Here is a 26002-nt window from a genome sequence, read left to right as displayed (position 1 = left end):
AATGACAAGAGAGGGAGAGGGACAAATAGCTATCATTACCCCCCAAGGAGAAGTGGGGCTTTAATTACATGAGCACGTCGTGCCCAACATGAGCGTGTCATCCCTGTTCCTCACAGTCATCGTAATTGGATCAGCTCCGACCAGTGCAAAATTAATGTTGTGTGACAAATGCCTCTTTTATTCATAAGTTGTCTCAGGGAAGACCTACCTGGAGAACAAAAAAAAAGATAACTTCAGGGTTCTGGAATATTTAGTAGAGCTGGGGTTTCCATGGGTTGTGATAGAGCAATCATGTGAAATGGAGAATCAGTTGTCCCTGCACCACAAGACAGGTAATACCTACTGTTTTCTTAGCAAACTTGCCTAGATGTGCTGTCATACACTTATTTATCCTTAAAGTTTGTTATTTTCTAACGTCAATTTTTTCCAACTTCCCCGTAAATCCATTTCTCCTTCCCAATCAACATAAAGAAAAGAGACACGGCCGCTTCCATCAGTGCGCTCATTTCTGCACTAAGCCAGCACATTTCCTTTGGTCTTTCCCAGTAGACGTTGCCTTCTAGACCCACAATTGCTCTTGCTCTTTGCAACTTTCTGACAGTGAGGTGCTTGGAACAGGGCTGAGTACCTTAGCAGAGGCCTGCTCGAGGCTGTGTGGAAGGATCACCTCAGTGTGCACCGCGTTTCTTATTCATGGAGCCAGCTCAGAGCTCTAATATGGTGTCTTACTAAAGGAGATGTCTCAGATTCCCAATGTCTCCCACTTTTGCCATTACAGTAACCACCAGCTCTCTCCCATTTATAATTACAGAATTGCAATTCCTCTCATTTGTGACCTTGAAAGTCCTCTTTGGCAAATATAGCAATTTCTTATGGGGAATACACGTAGTTTAGTTTCTTTGATGTGGCCACAGTCCATGAGCCACAGCCTGAGTAGATCAGATACAGAAATACTCTGATTCCATATAGACAGGCAGTGGGAACCATTCATTATACCCTATCAGTCTTAAAGATAAATCAACAGCAAACACAGGAATGGAAAATATATACAGTAGCAAACAGATGCTTAAATTTTTTTCTTTATTTCTGTTTTCAATTTCAAGGTCAATCTTCAATAATTTGCAGATAAAATGAGAGTACAAAAATGCTCCTTTTAGTCTAGTTTGAATCCCTATTTAACTGGGTTATTCATTATTTCCAAAGAAAACTAAGTCTGCTTTTTCAAACACTGTTTCTGTGCTCAGATTAAATAGCTCTTTCTTTTCAGAAGGCATGTAAAACAGATTTCAATGCAAACATTAAAACCTTTTACACTTGGGTGTCAGAATCGAAAACACAACTCAAAGGCTCACAAAAAACATGCATGAATTGCAGAACAGAAGTACACGTGAAAGACACAACAATGTAAACACACAGACATACACAAATGGATTTATATGTATATCAACATATGAGAAAGATTAAAAAAAAAAGTCTTCCGGTTTGTATGTGATCTTCTTCATTTAGATATCAAAAATGTATGTTTAACTTAGCACTTACATATTGCTTAGACAATATTTGTACTTTCCTACTTTTTACTAAAAGGTCCCAGGTTTTGCTGTTGCACAGCAGAGTTGTGCGTCTTCCAGTCAATGTCATGCAGTAATGGTGAAATTATGAAATACAGTGAGGAAGCTTGAGGGACACGACGAAGGAACAGTGAAAGATAAAATTACACTGAGTCACTGAGAAGGGGAATTGCCTAATGCTCTCTGCTGGTAACTGTAAATTCTCGCTCTTTGTTTATCCAACATCCACTTTCTTTTGAGTGATTGCATTTCTCACATATTAGAAGAAAATATATTTTACATATATATACATATCAGAAGAAATTCCTATCCATATGTCGTGTTGGCATTGTGGAAACATGACAAAACAAGTTTTTAAAACTTGAACTAAGGTAGACCATAAAAACTCATCCAGGGTTGGCAAATAATTTCAGCAGGAAGTGTGTGGTTTCAATGCAGCTTTAGATATCCTTCTGTGCAGCCAAGGACCGTGGAACAAATTAGGTGACATAATATCTTTTGAAAGAAAATTACTTTTCAAAAATCCTGTCATATAGGAAGACAGAGATGTCAGCAGGTTCTTCTCTAAAAGCGCGTGTCCTCTAACAAGGTTATTTTACTTCTGTATTTGAGCCATTTATATTTGCAAGACACTACGTGAAGAACAGACCCTGTAAGCAAGACTCTTCACTCCAAGGAAGGCCACTGGGAATGAAGATGTCCAGATGGCTCTTTGAGCTTACTTCTTCCACTAAAACCAACACAGGCATCTATTTTCAGTTCTTTAAATTGTCTTGTGCAGTATAGTCTTGTGCTAGATTTTGCCACCCTTAATTATACAGAGTGGTGTAATATTTCATAAGCAAATTGGTCATCTCTGCTAGTAGTTGTCTCTAGCAGAGGTAAAGTAAAGAAAACATAAATACAACCCGATCTATGTAGAGAGGCAGGATTCATGTCTCCACAACTTGCTGTTAGTTCTATTAAGGTCCTTGGGAGCTTACGCATCAAGAGCTAACAAACTATCATCTTGGACATAAGGTAATTTCTCTTCACTTACCACTTAATGAATAAGAACAGTAACGTGTTACAGGACAGGAGTTTAGGAGGTTGCTTGTAACTAGACATGGTTCATACTGCAAAGGCTGGATCCAGTCTTCGAATGCCCTGAAGTTATGACCTTGAAGTAGCTCAGGAGAGTTATCAAGAGCAGATAGAGAGGTCATGCAGGGCACTCAGCCTTTGTGGCTCCACAGCTGCCACCCTGCCGGGGGACGCGGTCAACAAAAGCAACATAAGCACAGATAATTAGGTAGCAATGCCGTCTCCTGCTAACCACCCTGCCATATATCATACTCTGAGTAGGAGACTCAGAAGACTCATATTCAGATAGGACTATCTCTCATATCGATGTGCTGCCACCTTTCTTTTGTTGCGTGGCCTCAGACATCAGATGCATCTGGTCAGCACATCAGTATGAAGCGATTTCTTAGCTAGTAAATAACCTCACTGCCAGCACTCCTTTGTCTTTGTATCTGCTCACCCTAATGTTGTATCTGTCCAAGGCACCTCTCTGTGGAACAGTTTGTTATGTAGTGAAACTTCCCCTTTGCCTTCTTTCAAAATCTGTACCCTTACACATACCAGCATCGTCAATTCCTTTCTGTAGCTTTCCTGTGTCACACGGGTTTATACAGTACTCTCTCTGCATGTAAATCCTTTGAAACAGGAGTGGGTTACGAGTTTGGCACAGACCTGAAATGGTTCACGGTCTGCTCTGCACAAATAATGCAGAATCCTGGACGTGTGCTTTCAATCAGATTAGCACATGGCCACAAACAATGGCTATCCATTTCCAGATGAATATTGCTGGGCTGCTACAGCCGGTTTATTGTTAGAGTGAGTCAAGTCCCTTCCTGTCCTCTAATGTTGCAAGCAAGTTGGCAGGGAGCCACAGGCTGGAGGGATGTATACAGACTGTGTTTGTCTTATGTGTACAACACTATTTTCCATATTTTTTAGTTGTCTTATGTAAATATGCAGCACAAGATCAGTTTTCAGATAACGTGTTGAACTGCAGAAAGTGTAGCACACATTTTTTGTCCCCTTTTAGGACATAAAAAAGAAATATTTCTTACAAATGCATATTCTATTGTATGCAAAAATCTCTTACTGACTCCAGATTTCACTTTGCCTTTGTGTTGGAATAATTAATAAACAATTCCCTATTGCATAGACGTGTTGTACTCCACGGAAGGTGTTAAGTACTCATATACCTAGCAGCAAGTCATTAAAATGATCATAATATGGAATAAATTAGGATTCAGTCCCACAGTTCTATTTATAATGATTTGCCCAATTGTAAAAAAGATTTCTTGCATTTCATACATGGATTTTCTTTCCAGTGCCATCTGTTTGTTATGAACAACTTTTGAGTAGTTATTTTAAATGACCTTCTAGGGATATCCATATATGTTTGGTGGGGAAGGCAAATAAATTTGCCTTTTCTGTCTTCATAAAAATACAAATTCGCAGAGAATATACATTATTACTTCTATATTGAGAAGCAGTATGTTGAATTAATTCTTGGTCTTCACTATACTGGAAATTTATATTCCTTTTAGCTGTATATTTCTGATAAACATGGAATATTATGACACAGGAGGCGTACAATGTAACTAAATACATTCTGCACACCAAATCAACTACAACTGGTTGAATGGAGTTAATTTTTTGAGCTGCCATTGGCAAAATATTCTTTTAAGAGTTACGGTTATTTTCATGTAAGGTTAGTGTTTGCTATTTGCCCAGAGTCTAGTGAATTCAGTCTGGGTCTCAACGTAATTAAAGGGCCATGTCTAAAAATCCAGAATAGCCAGAGCTCTACTTGCCGGCTCAAACTAGGAACTTCAAGTAAGTCCGATTAGGATGGAAGTTATTGTTTCTAAGTCCTAAATTCTGTCAATATAGAAAATAAATTAAAACGAAGTAATTGAAAGTTTAATATATAAAAAGATTTCTATGTGACTTAACTTTATATAACTGATATGTATAGTTTAAGAGATTTAATGGAAGCCACCTATGTGTCTCTTTCTGAGATATCTGGGTTTGAATTTTACAAAAGTGAGCTTTTTAAATGAACTCTGTAGATTTGAATGTACACACTTGAACCCCTTGTGTCTAAAAATGCAGCTTCATTTTCTTCATTTGCTGTTTTAAATTGAGATGAACAATGCCTCTCATCATGCAGTCTCATCCCAATAGCAATGCAGAACAAGACATATACAAGTAGATAACATAGCACTTAGTAAAAAACAAACGGCACAGATTTTGGTCTTTGTCTGCATGGTGCCACTGCTTTAGACAAACGACATCCTACAGTGTCTGCAGATGTTTTCTACAAAACATGTTTCTGAAGGCACTCAGCAGCAGCTGCCTACTGCATCCAACATAGATCATCTTGAGATCTTCAAATCTTCAGTGACTGATCACATTTAAAGTGCAGCGAAATATTCTCAGGTCCATTCTCACTTTCATTTTACTTTGTTAATTGACACAATTCTTTGTTATCCTTCTGTCGCTTTGTCTGATGCTTTTCGTAACATTAATGGTGACTTCTTTTGTAGGCATTTTCTGTGTGTCCCGTTTACCCTGTGAAAGTTTTAAACAGCACAGTGAATTCCACACTGACAGGACAGAGCCATTGGCAACTGCCTCATAATTAATGGAAACACTTCTATTTACTAAACAGAAAGACCTCATCAATCTTCACAGTACTGTGGTGTGGAACAAGTTTCACATTCAGCATGGGTGTAAGCTTTTATAGCTGCTTATAGGCTGTGGACATCAGTAGGCTTTGGATCAACCCTCTTGACTATTATTAGCATTTCTGTACGTGTGTATTCAGAAAGTGGGGCAGATAAATCTGGTTACAGTCCAGAAGTGGAAAGTAGAGGCTCCTTTGGATGTCACTGGGAATCGGGTGTGACTAGCCTGAGCTGGACTTTTCTCTAGTTTCTTTTAGGCTTCTTAAAAGAAAATACAGTTTCAAAATAACTCTTAGTTCTACTTGCATATAAGACCTACATGTACATACAATATATACCTTCCAGATCTTTGTCAAGTTATTTCCAAATATTCAAAAAGTCAGTCTCTCTGAAGCATGCAAATACATCCCTAATTTAAATTTATCCTCCTTCATCTCCTAGGTTGTCTGCTTGTTTCCGTAAACAGTGTGCTGTAATGCTCAGGAAACTGCATAGGGCTAGCAAAGGACACTCATGAGTGGGCAGATATAAACACAGAGCTGAGATAGGTGGTTTTGATCATTGCATTTCCAGTGTTTCATGAGGCAATTTGCAAATGTAAATAAAGCCAGGTAAATTAAGTGTAATTTACTTGGTAATAATGCCAGCTGTAATGTCTGGTAAAATTCCACTGATATGAATGGAAAGTACATGTTTATCTGTGGGCAGCACTGGGAGTCACATCTTCCAGCGCCTATTATTTCTCATTTCTGCACTGAATACACCTGCTGCTTTGCTATCTACCCCCCCAATGCTCATACTCACACAGTGATTCTCCAAAGACCACATGTAACATGAAAATCAAGGTAGGTTATTGTCAATCAGTGACATAACCTACTTCACCTTTGCTTTTGGGGTTGATTGGCCATTATATTGCCTTCACTCATCTTAGGACTCTTTTCATCAGCAGCATCTTTTACATCCAAGTCCTTTTCATCTTGCAAACTTCCCCAGAGTGGCTGAGGCTGGCAGGGCCCTCTGGAGGCCAGCTGGTGCCACCCCTGCTCAAGCAGGGACACTGAGAGCAGGGTGCCCAGCACCAAGTCCAGACGTTACCCTCATGGGAGAGTGCTAAGCTTCATCAGACACAGCCCATGCCATGTCCATTCCCTTTCAACACCACAAATTGAACCCTGTCATATGACCAATGGATTGGGTGAGGAAGGAGGATGCTGTAAAGCTTGATGCCTAAGAAAATGAAACACAGAGAGGTCAAGCAAATTACCTCCCATTGCCTTACAAACTAATGGCATAGCCCAGGTCTCCTGAGAGCCCCACATGCTACATCACATTGCTTTCTATGGCATTTAGAGATAAACTGTAGTCAATGTGAATATTCAGACGAATAAAATGGACATATTTTGATTTGGTGCGTATGTGTGTGTGTAGCAGAAATACTCACACTCCCTCCCCTAGGCATCTAAACTTTAGGTGTCCAAATTGGAAACCTACTCACCTTATGGTTACCTAAATAGCTGTGAAAACAAGATTCAGAATTGCAACTCAGAGCTGGAGCCTAACTCAGGTACTACACCTTCTCCACTGTAGGAAGCTACATTTCCTTTTTGGCTATAAGAAACTTAGACAAATTTTATTCCTTTCTTATATACCTCCATTTAGATGTATAGAAAAATGTAAACACCCTACTAAAAGTGCTATAAACATTATCTGATGCTATAAGTACCAGAAATTTCCTTTCCTCACTGGGTTGCAATAGTACAAATACATTACTGAATGTATCTTAGCTAGAAAAAGGTAGGAGGATACATTCAAAGCTATAGTGCCCCAGGTCAGGAACCCACACTTCGCCAAGAAGCCAACACTCACGGTATTAATATGTTGTGGGAATTTACCCATATTACCCCTATTATACATATTTAGACTAGTAAGCCTAAACGCAGAAGTAATTTTTCAATTGCTTGCAAAATGAGAGAAACAATATCCAACAATATGTCACGTATACACTATAATTCTGAAGTGTGGCCAAGTCTCTTTCAAATGGGATTAATAATTATGTTAGTTGTGTTCAGCCACATTCAGCCTGACCAGTTCTTTTTTCTCTGTGGGCTAATGCTTATAAAAGGCATTTATGTTTTTTTTTTTCTTTACAGCAAACCTGTGGCTTTAGATGTCATGCTGATGTACGACGTGTACCTATACTTTTGGAGCTGTGGGATATGGCAGGATTTGTGTCACTGGGAAATGTTTCTGTACTTCAGAACTGTGACAGGTAATATTGTGAAGGTTTAAAATACGCGTGAAAGTGCCAACGTGGTTGTTTGTTAGAAAATAAAACTTAAAGTTTACCACAGATTGCTTTTTCCATTTGCTGAGGCCCCAAAGACTGGCTTTTTAATCCATGGTTGTTATGGATGATCCTTCTACAAAGCTTACACTAGGTGAGGGGTAGAAGGAGGTAGGACCTGATCCAAAGCCTAGCGAAGTTGTTGAAAAAACTCCTACTGCCTTCTTCAAGCTTTGCATCTAGCCTTGAATGAACCATGCAGTGCACATAATTTCAGCAAAGCAGTAATGAAGGAAAAACATATTCCCTTTCAGATTTTTAATCTAAATAATTTGCACAACACATGGCACAGCGGGACTGAGATGAAGAATAATATGACTTTTTTTTTTTTTTCCATAACAAGTGTATGGATTGCTCCAGCTGCCAAATAAAACATCAATTTTGTGGCCATTCAGGCATGAGACATTGTCAGAGGTGCTGGGCTTAATCACGCTGTGGTGCGGTGCAACCATTTTGTCTTATCCCAAGACATCAAATACAGCTTGACTGCAACAAGGAGGATTGTCACAAAAATCACGTTGACCCAGCTGAGGTAAGCACTGAGTGCTGGGGCATGTAATTAATTACACCCTCACCTCTGCTGCTCGGAAGCCGCTCTGTCGCTGCGGCACAGCTCCAGCGGGGTGAGCCGTGGGGTTTGCGCACTGGGGACCGCTGATGGTCCTCTTCTCGGCGTTCAGAATCCCTGCCGTGGCTGACGTTGTGCTTACACCCGTCTGAGCTGATTTTCCGTCCTCCAGAATACCTGGTGGGGATGTGTGAAATTGTGCAATTAGTACTGAGCAGCCGGTTATAACTGTGGCGGTGGTTTCCTCCTGTTTCACCCCTTTTTGTAGCAATGCAAGTCATGGATACCACATTGAGAGCATCCTACCTCGTTTTGTAGCTACCATCCTTACATTTATTTTATTTTTTTCCCTTTCTTCTATATTTCACTGTGAAACATTGACTCAGAAAAGATGGAAGATGGTAGCAGTTCATCCACTTGCAGATCTCCATCAGCTTCGGACTGTGGGAGTTCCCACAAGGAGCTGATTGCAAGAGCAAGGATTTAACTAAGAACCCAGAAGCAGGCACAAAAATGGGTTCCCCTTAAATCTGTTTTAGTTATGGTAAATGTAGGGAGCATGACAGATAAGAGACTAGAGTGCTGCTCTATTTATGGCCTCAAACTTATTTTTGTTGAGTAAAAAAACTCATAAAAATATATTTCATACTCTTTTGACCATCAGTAATAAAATAAATTATTAATTTGTTTTCTGCTCTAGCTGGGTGGACAAGGCAGACATTGTACAGTATAATACTGACCAGCCTAAAAGAATTTTCTCATCTTATTACATTAACAAAAATCTGTTGTCATTTACAGTAAGTGCAGAGCACTACGCGTCTGGTTGCAATGCTGAGTCTGAAATCCAAATACAAAGAGCAAATGGGATGCATGACTGTAGGTCTCAATTTTATTTTGGCAAAGCTTGTTTATAAAGAGCTTTATGTTCTAATAGGAAAAAAAATTACTAACTGGCAATGAAGGTATCAAACCTGAAGAAGATGCAAATAGTCACAGATTCTAGGGGAAAATAAATATGAGGAAAAACAATGAAAATTCGTTGGTACTTGAAATGTGCATTGCATCATCAAAACCTCCTGTCATGAACCATGTGGGAATCCAAACACAGTATATGGGTATTAAAAATGAAGCAGAGTAAATTCTGAATTCTTTCGGAGAGATCTGTCAGAAAACCTGCTTTATCAATGGAAAACAACAACAGTAGCAGTTTACAAATGCAATGATAGCATTGGTGGATAGGGGAAGACACTGTCTCTCATGACATCCTTGTCTCTAAATTGGAGAGACATGGATTTGATGGATGGACCACTTGATGAGTAAGGAATCAGCTGGATGGTCGCACTCCAAGAGTTGCTGTCAATGCCTCAATGTCCAGGTGGAGATCAGAGACAAGCTGTGTTCCTCTGGGGTCGGTACTGGGACCAGCACTGCTTAACATCTTTGTCAGTGACATGGACAGTGTGACTGAGTGCACCTCCTGCAAGTTTTGTGATGACACCAAGCTGAGTGGTGTGGTTGACAAGCTGGAGGGAAGGGATGACATCCAGAGGGATGTGGGCAGGCCTGAGAGGTGGGCCTGTGTGAGCCTCATGAGGTTCAACAAGGCCGAGTGTGAGGTCCTGCACCTGGGCTGGGGCAATCCCAAGCACAAAAACAGGCTGGGTGGCGAATGGGTTGAGAGCAACCCTGAGGAGAAGGACCTGGGGGTGGTGTCCAGCACAAGGGCATGGAGCTGTTGGAGCGAGTCTAGAGGAGGGCCATGAGGATGCTCAGGGGGCTGGAGCCCCTCTCCTGTGCAGACAGGCTGAGGGAGCTGGGGGTGTTCGGCCTGGAGAAGAGAAGGCCCCGGGCAGAGCTTACAGTGGCCTGCCAGTGCCTAAAGGGGGCTGCAGGACAGCTGGGGAGTGTAACGCTAGGGCAAAGGGGGAATAAGCTTTAAACTAAAAGAGGGTAGATTTAGAATAAATGTTAGGAAGAAATTCTTCACTGTGAGGGTGGTGAGGCCCTGGCACAGGCTGCCCAGAGAAGCTGTGGATGCCCCATCCCTGGAGGTGCTCAAGGCCAGGCTGGATGGGGCTTTGGGCAGCCTGGGCTGGTGGGAGGTGTCCCTGCCCATGGCAGGGGGCTGGAATCAGATGATCTTTAAGGTCCCTTCCAACACAAACCATTCTGTGATTCTACAATTGTAGGATTTCAGAAGTCAATAAAAACTAGTCACTGCACTTCCCTAAACAGTCAGAAGATGGTGTTAGAGTTTTCCTAGGACAGTTTAACTTGTAATGGTAGCTACTAAGCATAATGCTAGATCGTCTATCTTTTGATTTAAAAATAAACAAATATTGAATTGAAACTTGAAAATATTATATTATAGTTTATTTAGGAAACCAAAAAAATACTTCAATCTTTGGAACTACCTTTTTCTGCTAGATATAAAAACAAATGCTGTTCTCACACATAAATCTACTTGCCATCAGACACCAGTAAACCACCTCTCCTACATCTCCAGAAAGCCCACAGCCAGTTGTATTTTAAGTCTTCTGTCTTCCTACCACTCCACAGTGTACAATGAGAGGCAGAAAAGCAACGGTGCAGAACATGAAACAGTATAGACCACACAGACAACCAGTTTTCAGGAAGGGAGACGGAGAGGCCTCTATCTATGTATGAGTAAGAGCTCTAAGCCAGTAGTCATGGCATGGGTTGCTTATTCACCTTGCAGAGGAGCTGCGTGAACAAGTTTGAGCACAGCCTTGAACAGGCAAAATGCTCTAGGCATCCCCTACTAATCCCATTAATTGAATCTCGGATGTTTCAAGCATATATGACTTATAAGTTTTTCCTTCTGTGGAGTCATCCTCCCAAATTACTTTCCACCGTGTGTCCCTTTGGCCATATGGCCTCTAACTGAGTTGTCTTGTGAAACAGTTGTCTGCTGAAAAGTAACTTTATTATTAAGCACAGTTGTTCATTTATCAGAAGATTGTGTTCCCTCCCTTGATCTCGCACAGAACAAATTCTGTTACATCAATACTTTCCTGGAGGCTGATGGAAAATCTCAATCAGTGGTATATTTGGTTCAGTTTTTGTTTTATTCTCTGTTAGCTTTCAGCCTGAGCATCATCCGTTGCAGGGATGAGACATTTCTCCCAATACCTGTCAGAAGTGAACCGGGTATCAGCATCTGAGCCTTCCACCTTCAGTCACACTATATAGATACATGTATATACAGATGAGCCTGTGACCACCAATACTAGATGCTCCTAGCAGAGTGAAAAGCTTTTTTATAGAATCCTAGAATATCCTGAGTTGGAAGGGACCCATAAGGATCATCAAGTCCAACTCCTGGCACCACACAGGTCTACCCAAAAATTCAGACCATGAATTATTTTATTCTGAAAGATGTTTGCTACTCTGAAGTTAAGAAACTCTTGACTGCAAACCAGAGATGATATTAAAGAAAAGACCAGGAACAGATTGTTGCTTTTTAAATAGCAACTATTTTGCATTGCTATTTGGAGCTTGCCAGGGTGCACAGAAATGGAAGAGCTAACTTTCCGCTCCTGCACAATCTGGAATTCGCAAGCTAACAGGCTGGCAATGCTAGGAGTCTTGCCTCAGTGTCATTTAAAGCGAGCTAACTGTCTAGATATTTATACCGTCCTCACAGCATAGGTTCAGTAAATACCCTCCACAGACTTTCACTGTAGAGCTTCAGTGGAAATTCAAACAAATGGGTTCAGCAGTGTTGTTTTCTTTCTCACTTTCCTGTCTTCCTGGACAACCCCTGCCAGAAGTCTGTGGGTCTTCTGGGGCCAGGGAAAACAGTGGATCCCATCACAACTCTCTGACAACTTCTTATCTTTTATTTTTAAATGAACTGTCAAGCTTAAATTATTTTTATGGCTTTATTCCCCCAATCAAGGTTTCTGGGTGGTTATCAAGCCTCCACCAAGGTAACGGTGACCTTCTCAGGGATGGTTAGGCAATGTTTGGGGACAGCCAGACTGTTCTCACCATGGGGAGAAATGGGCGATAAAAGACAGGCGTTTCATTGCTCATAATCCTGTTTGTTGAAGGTACAGGAGCTCTCCCTCAGTGACCGCAGGGAGGGCACACACCAAGCAGTAGCCCCAGAAATCCAAGCCTATCTTCTCATGGAGAACTGCATTTAAAATAAGTTATTCTCCCAAGGTGATGCTTACTGTCTTCTTCCGTCCTGCTGGCTTTCTAAGCTGCACAGGCAAGTTGACTTTTGTATTTCTTACCAGCCTGATAGAAATCCTTTAGGCAGTAGTCTGACAAACACTTCTTTCAGCAGCATCAGGGGAAAAAAAAAAAAAAAAGTGTTATTTTTAACTGAAATCAATCCCTGGGCTTCATTCAGCATCCAGTGACGCAAGCAGTAGCCCCGGCACAACTTAGAAGGTAGCACAGGAGCTGAAACAAGCCGCAGAGACCAGCTCATGTTGGTGACCATCACACAAACCGAGACTGCTCATCCAGCTACACTCATGCTTCTCATCGAGTTGCCTTGCTGGGCTGCCTAAATCCTTCAGAGGTATGTTCACGCTGCTCCAAATGAATCCCAGATCAGGGGACATGTATTTGTTTCTTCCATTCAGCATAGATTCACCAAAGACTCCTGTTGTTTTACAGGAAGAATAGTATCCCAAGGACTTCTGAACAAGTTGCTGGTCCAAAGTAGGGTGCGATATGGCTGACTGCTTACAAATAAACCTATACAAATAAACATTTTTCCTAAAATCTCTTTCACTGAGAAGTCGGACGGTTTAAATCAAATGATAATCTTCAAATAATTCTTCAAGTATTTTCAAATTCAGAATTTGAATAAATTTTGAAAAAACAAATTTGCCCTTCCCTTTTCTTTTCAACTAAAATAGTGGCTTTAAAATAGTGTCTCTTGTTCAAACTGCATCAAATATGTAAGTTTTGAAAAATATGGATATGGACAAATATCAACTTTAGTTACTCAGTTTGACACAGAATAACTAGAATCTGCCCCTAGGACCTGAGCATGTTTGAAATGTTCCACAGTTTAAAAGAAGGGTATTTTTTATGAGCACTTTAATAACTGTATTAATATGTAGTGAACAGAGAGCCACCTAAAATGAGAGATGTCTCGATACAACCAGGAAGACCAGCAAGATAGGAAAATCTGCCTGAAATATGTATCCTGTGTGAAGATCAACAGACATATCAGAGGTAATATGAACTCCTAGAACAGGACAAGGTGGATATAACACAATTCTCACCATTAACACAAAAATTAGATAGCATTTTTAGGTAGCTCATATAAACAATATCTCTATATATGTAGAGAGAGAGATTTTATATAATATATAAAATTAACTCTCTAAGAACATCTGCTGCTCACAATTAGTAGTTTATAATAACATTGAATATTCAGACTCCCAGTAGGACACCGAGTTTTTCCAGTCTCTCTGGGATAACTGCCTACTCTCTTTGCTGTAAACTTAATGAAAAATTTAATGTGTTCAAGTAAACATCAGAATTAGTTTTTAGAAGGAAGAGTCTGCGCACTTTGATGATGCTGTTTAGTTCTATCCCTGCTCTAAAACTCTCTATTAAATAACTGTAGCTATTATCTTCAAGTTCCGTAGTGCTTCAGACTTTTCAGTTCTTTAACATATGATAGTGTCCTACTCATGACTAACCCATGACTTAAGTTTTCTTCATAAAAAATTCTAGGTGGTAAATACTGTTCACAGGCATATTTTAGTTCTTAAATGACACTTTAAAGTTGTGCTCCGAAAAGTTGTTCATAGCCTTGCAGGCTACTCACAAAATAAATAAAGCATGTTTAGATCATATTTTGTTACCCTTTAAACCATTTCCCTCCAAAATGGGAAGGGAACCATCTAAGAAAGATTTTTAAAGGATCATTTTAGTAAAGAGGATGTTCATCACAGAGAATTCAAAGAAAATGTAAAATATGGAATAAAAATCTTAGATGTGTATTTCTGATTCTTTTTCTGTTATGATGACAATGCTAGTGATAAAACCAGGAGCAACATATAGATGATGCTGTAGTTCTTCATACAGCCTGGTTATTCCTATGAATTAATGCACAAACCATCCTTTATGAGAATATTTCACAAAGGTAAGAGGAATTTTTTACTTTTAAGATTTAACTCTTTCTAACCAGATTATAGTATGGAAATAAAGATGATGTGAAGATGGCAAAAATGGTATAATTAATTCAGAGTGCAAAACAAAAACTGGAGTAAAAAGCAAAAATGCAAAAAGCATGGATCAACTGCTGACACAGATACAGGAAAAAAAAAAAAAAGAGAACTATGGGGTCAATTTTGTGCATGACAAAAGATAGAGATATGACTTCCTCATAGCCTCATAGCTTTTTTTATACCTTGTCTCTGTATCAGATAGCTAATACATGTTTGCTAGTGATCAGGAAAGGAACAGAAGCAATGAGAGAGCAACACTTACAGGCAGCCCATAATTATCAGGATTCCAGGAAACTTCTCAAAACCCAGATGGCATGAAGGTATGGCTGCCTGGCTGTATAGTCTGGGTCCAAAGAGCAGTATCTTAGTAAGATCCAAAATGAACTGAAATTGTATATTACACTATTTTACAATTCCAAAAAGCAATGTTACAATAGCTAACACTGAAAAGAAATTGGGAAGGGGTAGGAAGGCTGGTAGTACAGAGAATACATGAATCTTAGCCACAAGGATCAGACCTTGGTGGAGGAAATGATTCCCCATGTGCTTGCAGCAATGTTCTCCTGCCTGACCTCAAAGCAGGAGACACAAATTCTGACCCAAATGAGCTGCAGATCTGACCCAGTACTGTGCACCCTGTGCTGTCATGTGGCGTGGTACTGAATAACAAGCATGCATCTGTTCAAAGTGAGTAAATGTTGATGAGCACGCCAAATTTATATCTACGGAACTGGCAATGACAAACCAGTAAGGTTCAATTTTCTGGTTCAGCAACACCCTTCTTTTATTTATCACGGCTGTTATCTCATGAATAATGCATAACTGCTTTATAAAATGCCTGCATAATAAGATGTACACTGCACTGTAAAGATGTACTCAGAGAAAATTTGCAGTAAAGAATAATGAATGCTATTACTACAACATGTAGACACTTACGGAGAGAATATGTATTTGGTACTGTCAGTGAATTCTTGCTTTTAGTGTCACAGATGGGTAACAGACATACAGATCACTGAAATACCTGTCTTCTAGGCCTGCTCTCCTGATTTGAAACTACTGATGCTTGAGAAAACTACACATCTGCAGGGCTGAGTGCTGGTAGGTACTTGTACAGCAAAAATACAACACAGAATGGGTCCTATTAAAAATGAATGGATTGGAGGCTGTGAAGAAAGCAGAGCTTAAGTCATTGCCTCTGAAGCAGAAGCCTAAGGGATGATGCCAGATGGTCAGTACAACTGCAACAGACTTTTTTTTTTTTCCTTTCTTTTTTTTTTCCCAAAAAGGAAGGATTTGGAAACTTTTGGACATAGCAAAGAGTGATCTTTTTTTTTTTTTTTTTTTGCTCTAGATGAAAGAGCCAGAAGATCTGCAGAGGGAGAACATTCTGCAGCAGGGAAATGTCATCAGAAACAACATCTTGTATTTATTGAATCAGCAGTTATCATAATGCAATACATTTACCTCCCAGACATTCAGAGAATCCAGACCGATTTATCTGAACTCTAACATGATATAAACTGTCGACAGTGAAGCAAAACAAAACAAAACAAAAGTATTTGTATCTTTGCCACTGGGGACTTGGTGCTGCCCTCCGCTCACAGCATGCCCTGCAGCCGGAGGGGCTGCATCCCATGTCCCATCATCTGCTTGTTTGAACTCTGCTTGTCCTAAGGAGCAAGGCAGCCTCATTTTCTGTTTAGAAAGTACCTACTTTGCTTTCAGTGCTAAGGAACTAGGGAATAAATAAGAGGAATATGAAGAGATCGGTGTTCATGCAAGACAAGAGGTCTCAGATAACACTTAATAGATAGCAGAGGGCAAATCGGACTCTCTGATCCTCATTTGGCCATGGTTTTGTCACGTTCAGAGCCTTACAGAATTCTGTTCTTCTGTAACACAATGGCATAAAATGTCTAACTCGGTACTCAAAGCACAAGCTCATGATTAATATATTTAATAATGTAAATGATATATGCACAACGGGGTCCTGGCAAAACCAAGAAATTAAGCACCATGTCTTGTTTTCCTTTTTTCCAACTTCATTTCTGAGCATAAGACGAATGAGATTTTTAGAGATCTGTGTATTTCAAAACTTCTCCTATCATGGCTTTTTTGAAACATGGCAAGATGCTCCTCTGGTGTAAATACAAGGAATTTTTTAGAGATTCTGAAACTGCAATTTAACATGTGCATGCATAAATAAACATATGATAAATAGCTCTGAAAGTCTGGTTGGATTTATTACTGCAATATTAAGATTTCTGCTGTAGACTACCCAAGGATTCTAGCAAGCAAATAGAACACAGGGAAGTCTGCATTAAAGCCACAAACCTTGATGTGCTCTAGATGGTCTTATTTCCCAGTTACAGACAGATGCAAAGTGTCTCTGTATTGGCATGTTTTGATTTCAATTTATGATAAAGAAAAATGGTACAACTTCTGAGCTGTTGTAAACAAACTTAAAATTTTGCAACCACATCTATGAAATGAAAGGTGAATATAAAATCTATGTTTATTCCAAATAGTAAAACCACTCTGCAATGATCTTTAATGGTGTGCAAAATATCTGCAAAATATTAGCCTGGATTTAGATTTGTTGACTCATCATGCTGCATGGAAATCTGAATGTTCTGAAGATGCTGTGATCATTTCAAAGATCAAGTTACTGCAGGGAAAATAGACTCCAGAAGTAGATTAGGAGGGAATTGGTCTGATCCTGAAGGGAAGATAAGAAATGTAAGCTTGAAAGGATTATAATCAGGGTGCTAGGGAAGGACTTCATGACAGAAAGGCATCAGAGTCCGATGGATGAAGATACAGATTTTAATAGCTGGAACACGAATGAAGAACTGAATTTTCACTGCATTGTGGAAAAAGCATTGGCAACATTTTGGAAGAGCCTCCATACACACGAAGAAGTCTCAGACATTGACGGCTGAACATTTTTTAAGCTTGGGAAAATCTTGAGATGGAACAGATTAAGGAACTTACCAATGCCACATGATGTGCCAGAAACAGACTGCTCTTTCCTCCAAAGCGAAAAATCAACATACGAATAGCAAACCTCCAAAACACTTTAAATGTTAGAAATATAGACAGCATGTGGATCGTATTCTCCACATGCTGTATGGCGATCTATGCTGTGTTTCAGTACTGCCTGTGAAAAATTCACCCTAAAAATGATACACTCCATGCACAGTGCTGTACTTCATGGCTTTCCAAGCTAAGTCAAGTCACCTCTGTTTTCCAGAGGTGTTTGCTTTTGGATCAGCTGGTGTTTGATACTTTACTTTTAAAATGGAAAGAAAAAAAATAGGGAAGCACTGTGCTGGATGGAAAACAAGATGCAAGCTGCTGACCCTCTCCCAACCACCCTTACCACAACTGCTGTACCCACCCTCTCTTAAGGAAGGTCCTGAACAGTGGCTTCGATTTGCAGGTGTTCTCATGGTCTTTCTTTCTTCTTAGGGAGGGGGCAATGAAACGTCACTCATTTTGTTTTAGAATAATTTCTGGTACAGAAATAGGAGGTATTATTAGCATTCTCATTACCTAGTTAATCATGTGTGGAAGCTTAAGACGAGTAGGTTGTATCATTTCAATTAATCACTGAGAGGAGCAGCAAAATATTTAGGCAGATTAAACAGAAATCTTCATGAAAAGCATCTACAAGCACACGAAATTTGATCCAAAATGTCTCTTCAGCTTTGTTCACCAACATTCAGCAGCTGGAAATAAAAGCAGAAGGTTCCAGGTGAGACATGAGACGTGTACTTTAACAAAGAGTGATTAGCTACTGGGATAATTTAAAAGGACTTTGGCAAAAGGTCAATGACTGGCAAGTTGTAAATTAAGTCTGAATGTCCCGAAGATACTCACACTCCGTGTGGGAATTAATTTAGAAAAAAAAAAAAAAAGGCTGTATGGCCAGTTGAAATTTCCAGCCTTACAGTCTATGAATATTTGGATGGATATTGATGATTTCACTGGCTCACGTATGACTGAGATTGTAAAATGCTTTGGCTTAAGATATCTGTATGTGTGTGACAAAGGTGCTGCTCACATTTTGTGCTCATCCTAAAACAATTGCAGTGGTTGTGTTAAAACCTCATGCCATCAGCTGTTAGCAATCTGCTAAGTAACTCCATGACAATTTCTTCATCTTTTCTCCTGCCAGCGCTGAACACACTCAGAAATCACTCAGATAGGAGGAGATATTCATACTTCCAGCACAGCGAGTGTCAGCATAAAACCCTTCTGATGGCCCTCGTGGGAAATGCAAGCAGTTTACAAGAATGACAACTGCAATGTGAGAGGAAGCAGGGAGAGGACTACATGTATAGCCAGCTGCAACATATGAACATATGCATTGCTAGGAAACTGGTAAAAAATATCAATCAATAGAGGGGTTGGCTGATTAGCTGGCATACACCTGAGCAGGCTAATGTGAACCCATGATCTTCCAGCAGGAATGGGAGGCTGAAAATTACTTAATTTTCATCAGATGCTTAAAATTTAAGGCTGAGTCAAGCCAACGACAATACAGAATCAGTCCGGAGGCTCACAGTGCATTTAAGAAAACCTTAATATGGAAAATCCTACCTTGCAGCCTAAAGCTGCCAATGCTACCAGTAAAATGTTTCTCTCCCATTTACCTGTTCGTTTTACTCTTAACCTGCATTTTTCCTAAACAGATCAGAAAAGGCAGTGTGACAGCCTAGGGAAATAATTATGCATGTGCTCATCAGGTAATAAGATCGGGGTAGGAATGCATTATCTATCACTGTGCAATAAAGGTACAAGCCACTTTCTTTCATGCAAGTGCACTGCAGAGCCATGTACGTAATCACATAATGCATCTTCTGAAATATTATCCGCACAATCTTGAAAAGAGTGCTGCTTTATGGGAGTCAAATCAAAAGCCTTATACTAAACTCACAGCTTCGGTCATAGAGTTTTTTGGTCCCTCCTATTACTGTGTCTGAATTTAAGATAAAAGCCAACTTTAAAGCCCAGAACTTTTAACTGCAATCTATTGATTTCATTTGTAAACTGCAAAAGTACCTGAGAAAAAAAGTGGGATGAGCAACATCACTTCTGTTTCTACTAAGAAATGTATTTTTATACCTGACAACGGGTATCCAGATTTTTTTTTTCCACTTTAAGGTTTTTGTGTTGTTGTTTTGTTTTTGTTTTTGTTTTTCACTTAAGTGTTTGCACACATCGCATTTTAGTGGCTTTGTTTTAGCCATGGGTAAATGACTATACTGGGGTAAACTATCAGTCCTAGCGGGTCTACTTTAGACTGTAAGAGGGATTTAGAAAGTCTCGGCCTTTGTCTGGAGGGGAATTATTCAGAGATAAAGAGACCTGGTGGAAAAGTCTTCATAATATGTTTAAAAATCGTAACTGATTGGGGCTCAGGTTGTACAATCCTTCCTCAGCCATTTCCTTCAGCAAAGCAGAAGGATGCCAGCACCTGCTTTCGTGGGGCAGGATGGGCAGCCGGAGGTGGCAGCACCTCTTAGGGGGCTCAGTGCCACCCTTGGTGCCACAAACACACGGCCATCAAACTCTGCTGGGGCTGTCACCTACAGAGCCCAGGGCAGCTCACAAAACAGCAAGCTGAAGGCTCTTAGTAGGAGATTTCTCTCATCTGTTGATTATCTCTGATACTTTTAATTAAGTTTATCATGCTGTGGACTCTCCTTTTTATATGGCAGTGGATATTTGTTAAGGAAGAATTCATTAACAAATACTTAGAGGTGGTGGAGGGAGTTTATTTGCCCCATCGGAACACACTAAATATCACTGACACCTTTTGCTGAACTGACAGAACACAAGAAATAAAAATACTCACAAAGCAGATGATTTCCCAGAATGGCCACAGTGCGAAACAGCAGCAACTGTCCCACCCAAATTATTTACTTTCCCTACACATTCTCCCAAACAACATTTACTTCTTTAACAACCCTTCTCTCATAATCTAGCAAAAAGCTTAATCGTGTGGTATCAATATCAACAGGACTTTTACCGTGCTCAGAAATGAGATGTTTAATTTCAGGAGTGTGGTGGGTATGGTCTGAAGACTCAGACATACAAGGAAAATATGGTTATTACAAAAAGCCTTATTTATCAGCTGAATCAAATTCTTCTAATAATTTTAACGCTGTCTTGCAGTGGTGTAAATATTGGTTTGGGCCATCACTGGGTTTGATGCTGAGCAAAACCCAAGGGTATGTGCTGAACGAAGAACAGCAGTGCTGTCTGTGCAGTGGGCTGCCCACCATCATTTATTACAGAGGCTTTCCATTTAGTTCTAGTGTTTTCCTCCACTGCTGTCTAAGGCTTTTTATAATTCCCTGATCCATAGACACATGCAAAATTGTCTATTTTTACTGGCAAAGGCTACTGCTATTTTCCCATTTCCAAGGAGTACAGCCGGGCAGTGCACCAGTGCTGTTCCCCAATGTGCTGCTACTTCACATCCCTCTCTGGCAGATGTGCTGAAAAGTTTAGCTAAAGTCACTGAAGTATTTGTGGGTGATCAGTTCTTCCAAAACAGCCGCCTCTCTGAGCTTTTGGTATTGAGTTTGTGCTTTCTAATCCTCTTCTTGTGCAGCTGTTAAAGGACCTGCAATGACACGCTCTACAGAGGAGCCTTACATGTATAAGAGGGCTGTTACCCACCCATGTGAATGTTAACACACTAGAAGCTGGTGTGCAAAGCTGAGCAGACACGTAAGAACTCTGCTTTCTGAAAGCCAGATGATAAAAATTAGAAGCAAAAGCTTTCTCTCTCTATGAAACATCACACATGCTCTATTGTTCTTTCTTCTCTTGCCTTTTTTTTGTTTGTCTTAGAAGGGTTTCTTCAGTACAGTCCTCCATACAGACTCCAGTGACAGCTGAACTTGAAAGAGACTGTACACTTAAAGTCCAGAAACAATATTAAAATGGGTTCCTCTAACTCATACCATATTATTATACCCAAGATCTGGATTAAGGCAGAGTATGGAATTACTGTAATATGTCTACAGCCCAGGAAGATGCTCTGTTTATTCACTTTTACTGTAATTCTGACCTGCAATAACGTTATCTCCTTAAAATATCACATGCCAGAATCACTGCTGTAGTTGTTCCTTAAGCATACCAGATTTTGAAGCAAGCAGTTAAACAAGCAGTTTTAACAGGCAGAAGGGATACTGATATACCTGAATTACTCACTAGCAAAAGTGAGCAGTCTTTGGCTCCCGAGCTAAAACAGATTTTTTTATTAAATGCTCCTCTGCAGTCTGATTTACAAGAAACACTCTGCTGCATAAAAGAAGTTCTTCATTTACAACCTGATGCTTGTTCATTTATATTAAACCTTTAACTGTATGTTTACCTGGCAAATGAAGCAAGAGATGATTGCAGCTGTGGTCAAAACCAATCCCCGGTCTGTGTTGTTATGGCAACTAGTATTCAAACAGCCCGAGGATTTTTCTCAAACTGCATTCAGTCTCTCCTACTATAGAGAATGGAAAAGCAATTTTCAAAAACTTCTGTACGGAAGGTTGACATTGAAGCACTGCTTTCTGCATACTGAGGCTTGGCCAGAGGCTAACTGCAAGGATGAGCACAGGCTATAAAACTTCCCGTAGTCACAAAACAGCAGCGTAATTGTGTCCTTTAACCCCAGAGGAAAGAACACGAATTATTCATAAGTGCACAACTACACTAAAGGCAACCTTGCAAGGTAAAATGCTAGCCAAGCAGGCTGCTGGATACTAATGACATTTCTCTCCTATTCTTGTGATGGAGTTTTTACAGTATTTTTTTTTTTGAATAAAAGGCTACAATCTGCTCCCATTTCATAGCTGCTTTGTGAATGTCTTCACAAAGGGATGAGCTGATCCCAGTGTAGGTTTCATTTCTGGCAGATCACCAACTGCAGTTCTGTTTTCTGATGCCAGTTGTTTCTCCCAGGTGCATCAGGTCAGACCTGTGGATAATATTTTTCTTCAGTGTGCTTCAGGAGGAAAGACTTTACTATAGGAATAGTACAAAGCACAAAGACAATAAAAACCAATTGTCTTTGGTTTCAAAGCCTTAGCCAATATTGTGAGAGAGGGAATGATAAAAAATAAATGAACGTTTTATTAGTCGAGGCACTGAACAAATGAGTTCAGAGACAATCAATACACAGCTTCTCAGCTCTGATAGAAGGGAGATATTTTTCACTTGGTTGCTACATCATTTAAAAATTAATTACTTTTATTTGCATTTAAGTAACAATCTCCAGCCAAGACTGGGGTCGTACTGTGCTAGTCACTGTTGGAAGCAGGAAGGACAGATCCTGTCCTAAGGAGTTTGCAGCAAATGAACTATATCTTGACTGTTAGGTCTTCTTGACCATGAGGCAACATGCTGCTTTATCCAATCTGAGGCACTTTCAAGTGTAATAAAGAAAAAATAATTGAATACAGCAGCTTAGTCACTAATGAATGAATAAATAAATAAATAAGTAGCAGAAAGAAATAGAAATAAGACGGTCTACTTGAGAAAGGATAAATTGTTATAGTTGCTACTTACTTGGTTTTGAACACACTTTTCCAGCACTGGTAAGAAATTTTGCATCTTAACTTCCCAGCCTACATACATGCACATATCAGAGATTCCCAATGTAACACAGCAGAATATGCAAATGTGTTTCAAAATACTTCAGGTTTTGTGCATTTTTTTTAATTAAATCTTTTCCCTGTGGTTTGCCTGTAATGCATTGCGTCTGCCCTTGGGGACCAGCCTTATCCTGTGGATTCTTCCTCCCTCACAAAGTCATTTCTCGTGCTAACACTTCCACTTAGCTGAATCAGACTGTCTGAAAGGGAAGGCAATTTGTGCAGAGGGTTGCAAGGATCAAGGAACGGTTACCAAGCAGAAATGTAGTCTATTATTTCCCCCAGCTATAGCCTACGCAGTAGCTGAACCTTGTGAAAAGCTCTTCGCGTGCACACCAATGGTGCTCGTACAAGAAGCCGCTCCTTTGTACTCTCTCATTGTGAGTCCTCCTTTTTTCTCCCTCCTGGAAGCCACTCGCCCCATGAACAGTACATAACCTTGTGGTTTAGAAGATCTCTTTCAATTTCACCACCTGCGGTGCTTCATGAAGTCGTTTATTACTTTTTTACTGCGCTCATCCTTACCAACGCACCCTGCTCATCACTGCCACAGGCTCAGCGCTGTCATGCAGCCAGCTGCGATCACACGTATTTGTGCCTGTTAGCGACTGGTCCTGAACCTGGGAAAAGTTGTCTGTCTGATTTTAGCTATAACAATTGCTCTTGTCCCAGAGGTCTTCCCCCTCCAAAATGGAGAAAAATGTTAAAACGTAAAAAATCATGTAGGGAAGCGAACAAATATTCTAAGAAAGGATAAGTTGAAATAGAAAATTAAAAAAAATAATAATAAAACCTATTGCATGACTTCCTTTTTAATTTAATGAGAATTTAGCTCTCAAAATGTTTTAGTAAATATACAAACTTTTGGCTGCACAAATACATCCAGTTCCAATGAGAGTAGACACAAAACGCTAAATATGCTGTCTTACAAGAAGAGAAGGATATAATGAAATTTTGGAATGAGATGAGATTACTAAAATTAATATGTAGCAGTTACTAGCCTTTTCTTCATTAATATGCTCACTGATCCTGTATACCACATGCTTTTTCCACCTAGAGCAATTTGTCCCGCTTTCTGTTTTGATATGCAATGTCCGGGGTTGTTATTTTGCACTCCTTTGACACAAGCCAACAATCCCAGCCACCTTGTTGTTGTTGGCTTGTTCCCCAAATCTTTCCTTCATCCTGTCTTCACTTCCCTCTCTTCACTGTATTTTCCCAATTTATTCCAAAAGAAAAACGACAAAGGACAACTGCATCCTCTTCTCTCAGCTGCCTTCGGCTTGTCCCCTTCCCCCTGGCTCCCAGCTGCAGAAGTTTCCTACCTCCTGTTACCCCAGTTTTTATGGGATCACATCCCATCTCCTCAGCTGCCCCTTCATCCTCTTCTCCCCTCCCTTATTCTCCTCTTTTGTCCCCCGCTCTTCTGTAGTTCTCAGCTCTCACAATAAAGCCATGTTTTCCTGTGTAAGCCCTAAACCCGCACTTGACCTCATTTGCCCCTCCAATTGCTGTTTCATCTCCCTTTCATCTGTAAATTCATGGAATGCCTCGTTTCTGGTCACTGGAGTACCTCTCCTTAGTCCTTTCCTTTCCTACTCAGCCATTACCCTACCACAGCTCTCACTGAGGTACTTTATGACTTTCTAGGACCACTGAGCATTCCCCAGGTTCCTTAAGCTGCTGGCTGTGGCCAGTCTGGCTGCATTGAAGTGTGAATCTTGCCCTTCTGAAGCTGTGTTCCTCCTTGTTCCTATTAGCCTCTCCTCATTCTTCTCTATTCATTTCTGCAATGTATTTTTGCAGAGTGTTTCTCTTGCCCTAATCATTTACTAGTGTACTTGAGAGCCATCTCTTGTCCTCTTATCTCTGGTATTCTCATCTGTGAATTCAATTATCGCGTGTTTCCGTGTAGAACACTTACTGATCCATCCCTTTATCATCTCCTATTCAGTATCACATCTCAGACTTCTCTGTATGATGTTCAGCCATCAACATAAAGTAAATATGGCTAAAACAGTGATGAATGTGAGTCCTGAGGCCATTCTTGCTGTGTCTATCCTGCTGGAGAACGCACCGTTGCCTGTCATTCAAGCTTCCCTGCCAAAATCATCTCAAACCTCTTTTAATTCCTTCTCTAATCTTTTCCCCCAGGAGTACAACACCCCCCTTCTCTTCTGCATCCCTGTCACACGGTGTCGTCGTCTCCCCGCTCCGGCTGGCCGGTGGTGCCCACCTTTGCCAATTTTCAGCCATGCACTTTTTGTGATACCTCCCTGGTGCTTTGTAGCTTGGTATAAAAAGCTGTAAAGCTTCTTCCCTCACCACACACGCACTGAGGCTGCCCGTATGCACTGACTGCTTTACACGCAGGCTAGGATCTATCTGGGCAGCACTCATTTCCCCGTGGTGCTGGTACATCAGCAGCACGATGAATTTCTGGAGCTAGCCTGAGATTTCTAGACACCTCTGCATACCGACTAGTTCTGACAAGACGTTCAAAGCCCGCATCAGATCAGGGCTCCTCGTTCCCTATCCCACCTTCGTCCCTAGCGCAGTGCCCGGCTCCCCCCAGCCCCATCCCAGCCCGGGGTCCCCCCTCGCCCCCCGCCCGGCCCCGCTCACCGCTGCGCCCCGCGCCCTGCTCCCTGCCTCCGGCCTCGGCGCCGCCGGGCTCCTGCGGGGGGCTGTCGGAGTCGGTGTAGGTGAGCCAGGTGGACTCGGTCTCCCTCGTCCAGCTCTCGTAGTACCGGGGCTCGATGGCGTCTGCCCGGCTGCCCCCGCAGCCCATCGCGGCGCCCGCTCTCAGCGCCGCATGGGGCACGGCAGCATGGTGCTGCTCTCACTAGCAAGGCTGGGCTGGGCTCGGTTTGGCTCGTTTGG

The 26002-nt window shown here is 40.8% G+C and overlaps 1 protein-coding gene across 1 annotated transcript; it reads right to left on the bottom strand.

Moving 5' to 3' along the window:
• Positions 1–1061: 1061 nt before the first annotated feature.
• Positions 1062–26002, bottom strand: BAALC (BAALC binder of MAP3K1 and KLF4). Its single transcript, XM_084510607.1, has 3 exons — positions 25745–26002; positions 8234–8403; positions 1062–5198 (listed from the first exon to the last, which is right to left on the bottom strand). Exons 1-3 carry the CDS (start codon positions 25908–25910, stop codon positions 5094–5096), a joined length of 441 nt encoding a protein of 146 aa, XP_084366733.1. The 5' UTR covers positions 25911–26002; the 3' UTR covers positions 1062–5093.

This window comes from Aythya ferina (assembly GCF_964211825.1).
Source record: "Aythya ferina genome assembly, chromosome: 2".
In the NCBI taxonomy this organism is placed as follows: Eukaryota; Metazoa; Chordata; class Aves; order Anseriformes; family Anatidae; genus Aythya; species Aythya ferina.
The sequence above is the reverse complement of the archived record's forward strand: the minus strand, read 5'-3'. Positions and strand labels throughout refer to the sequence as shown.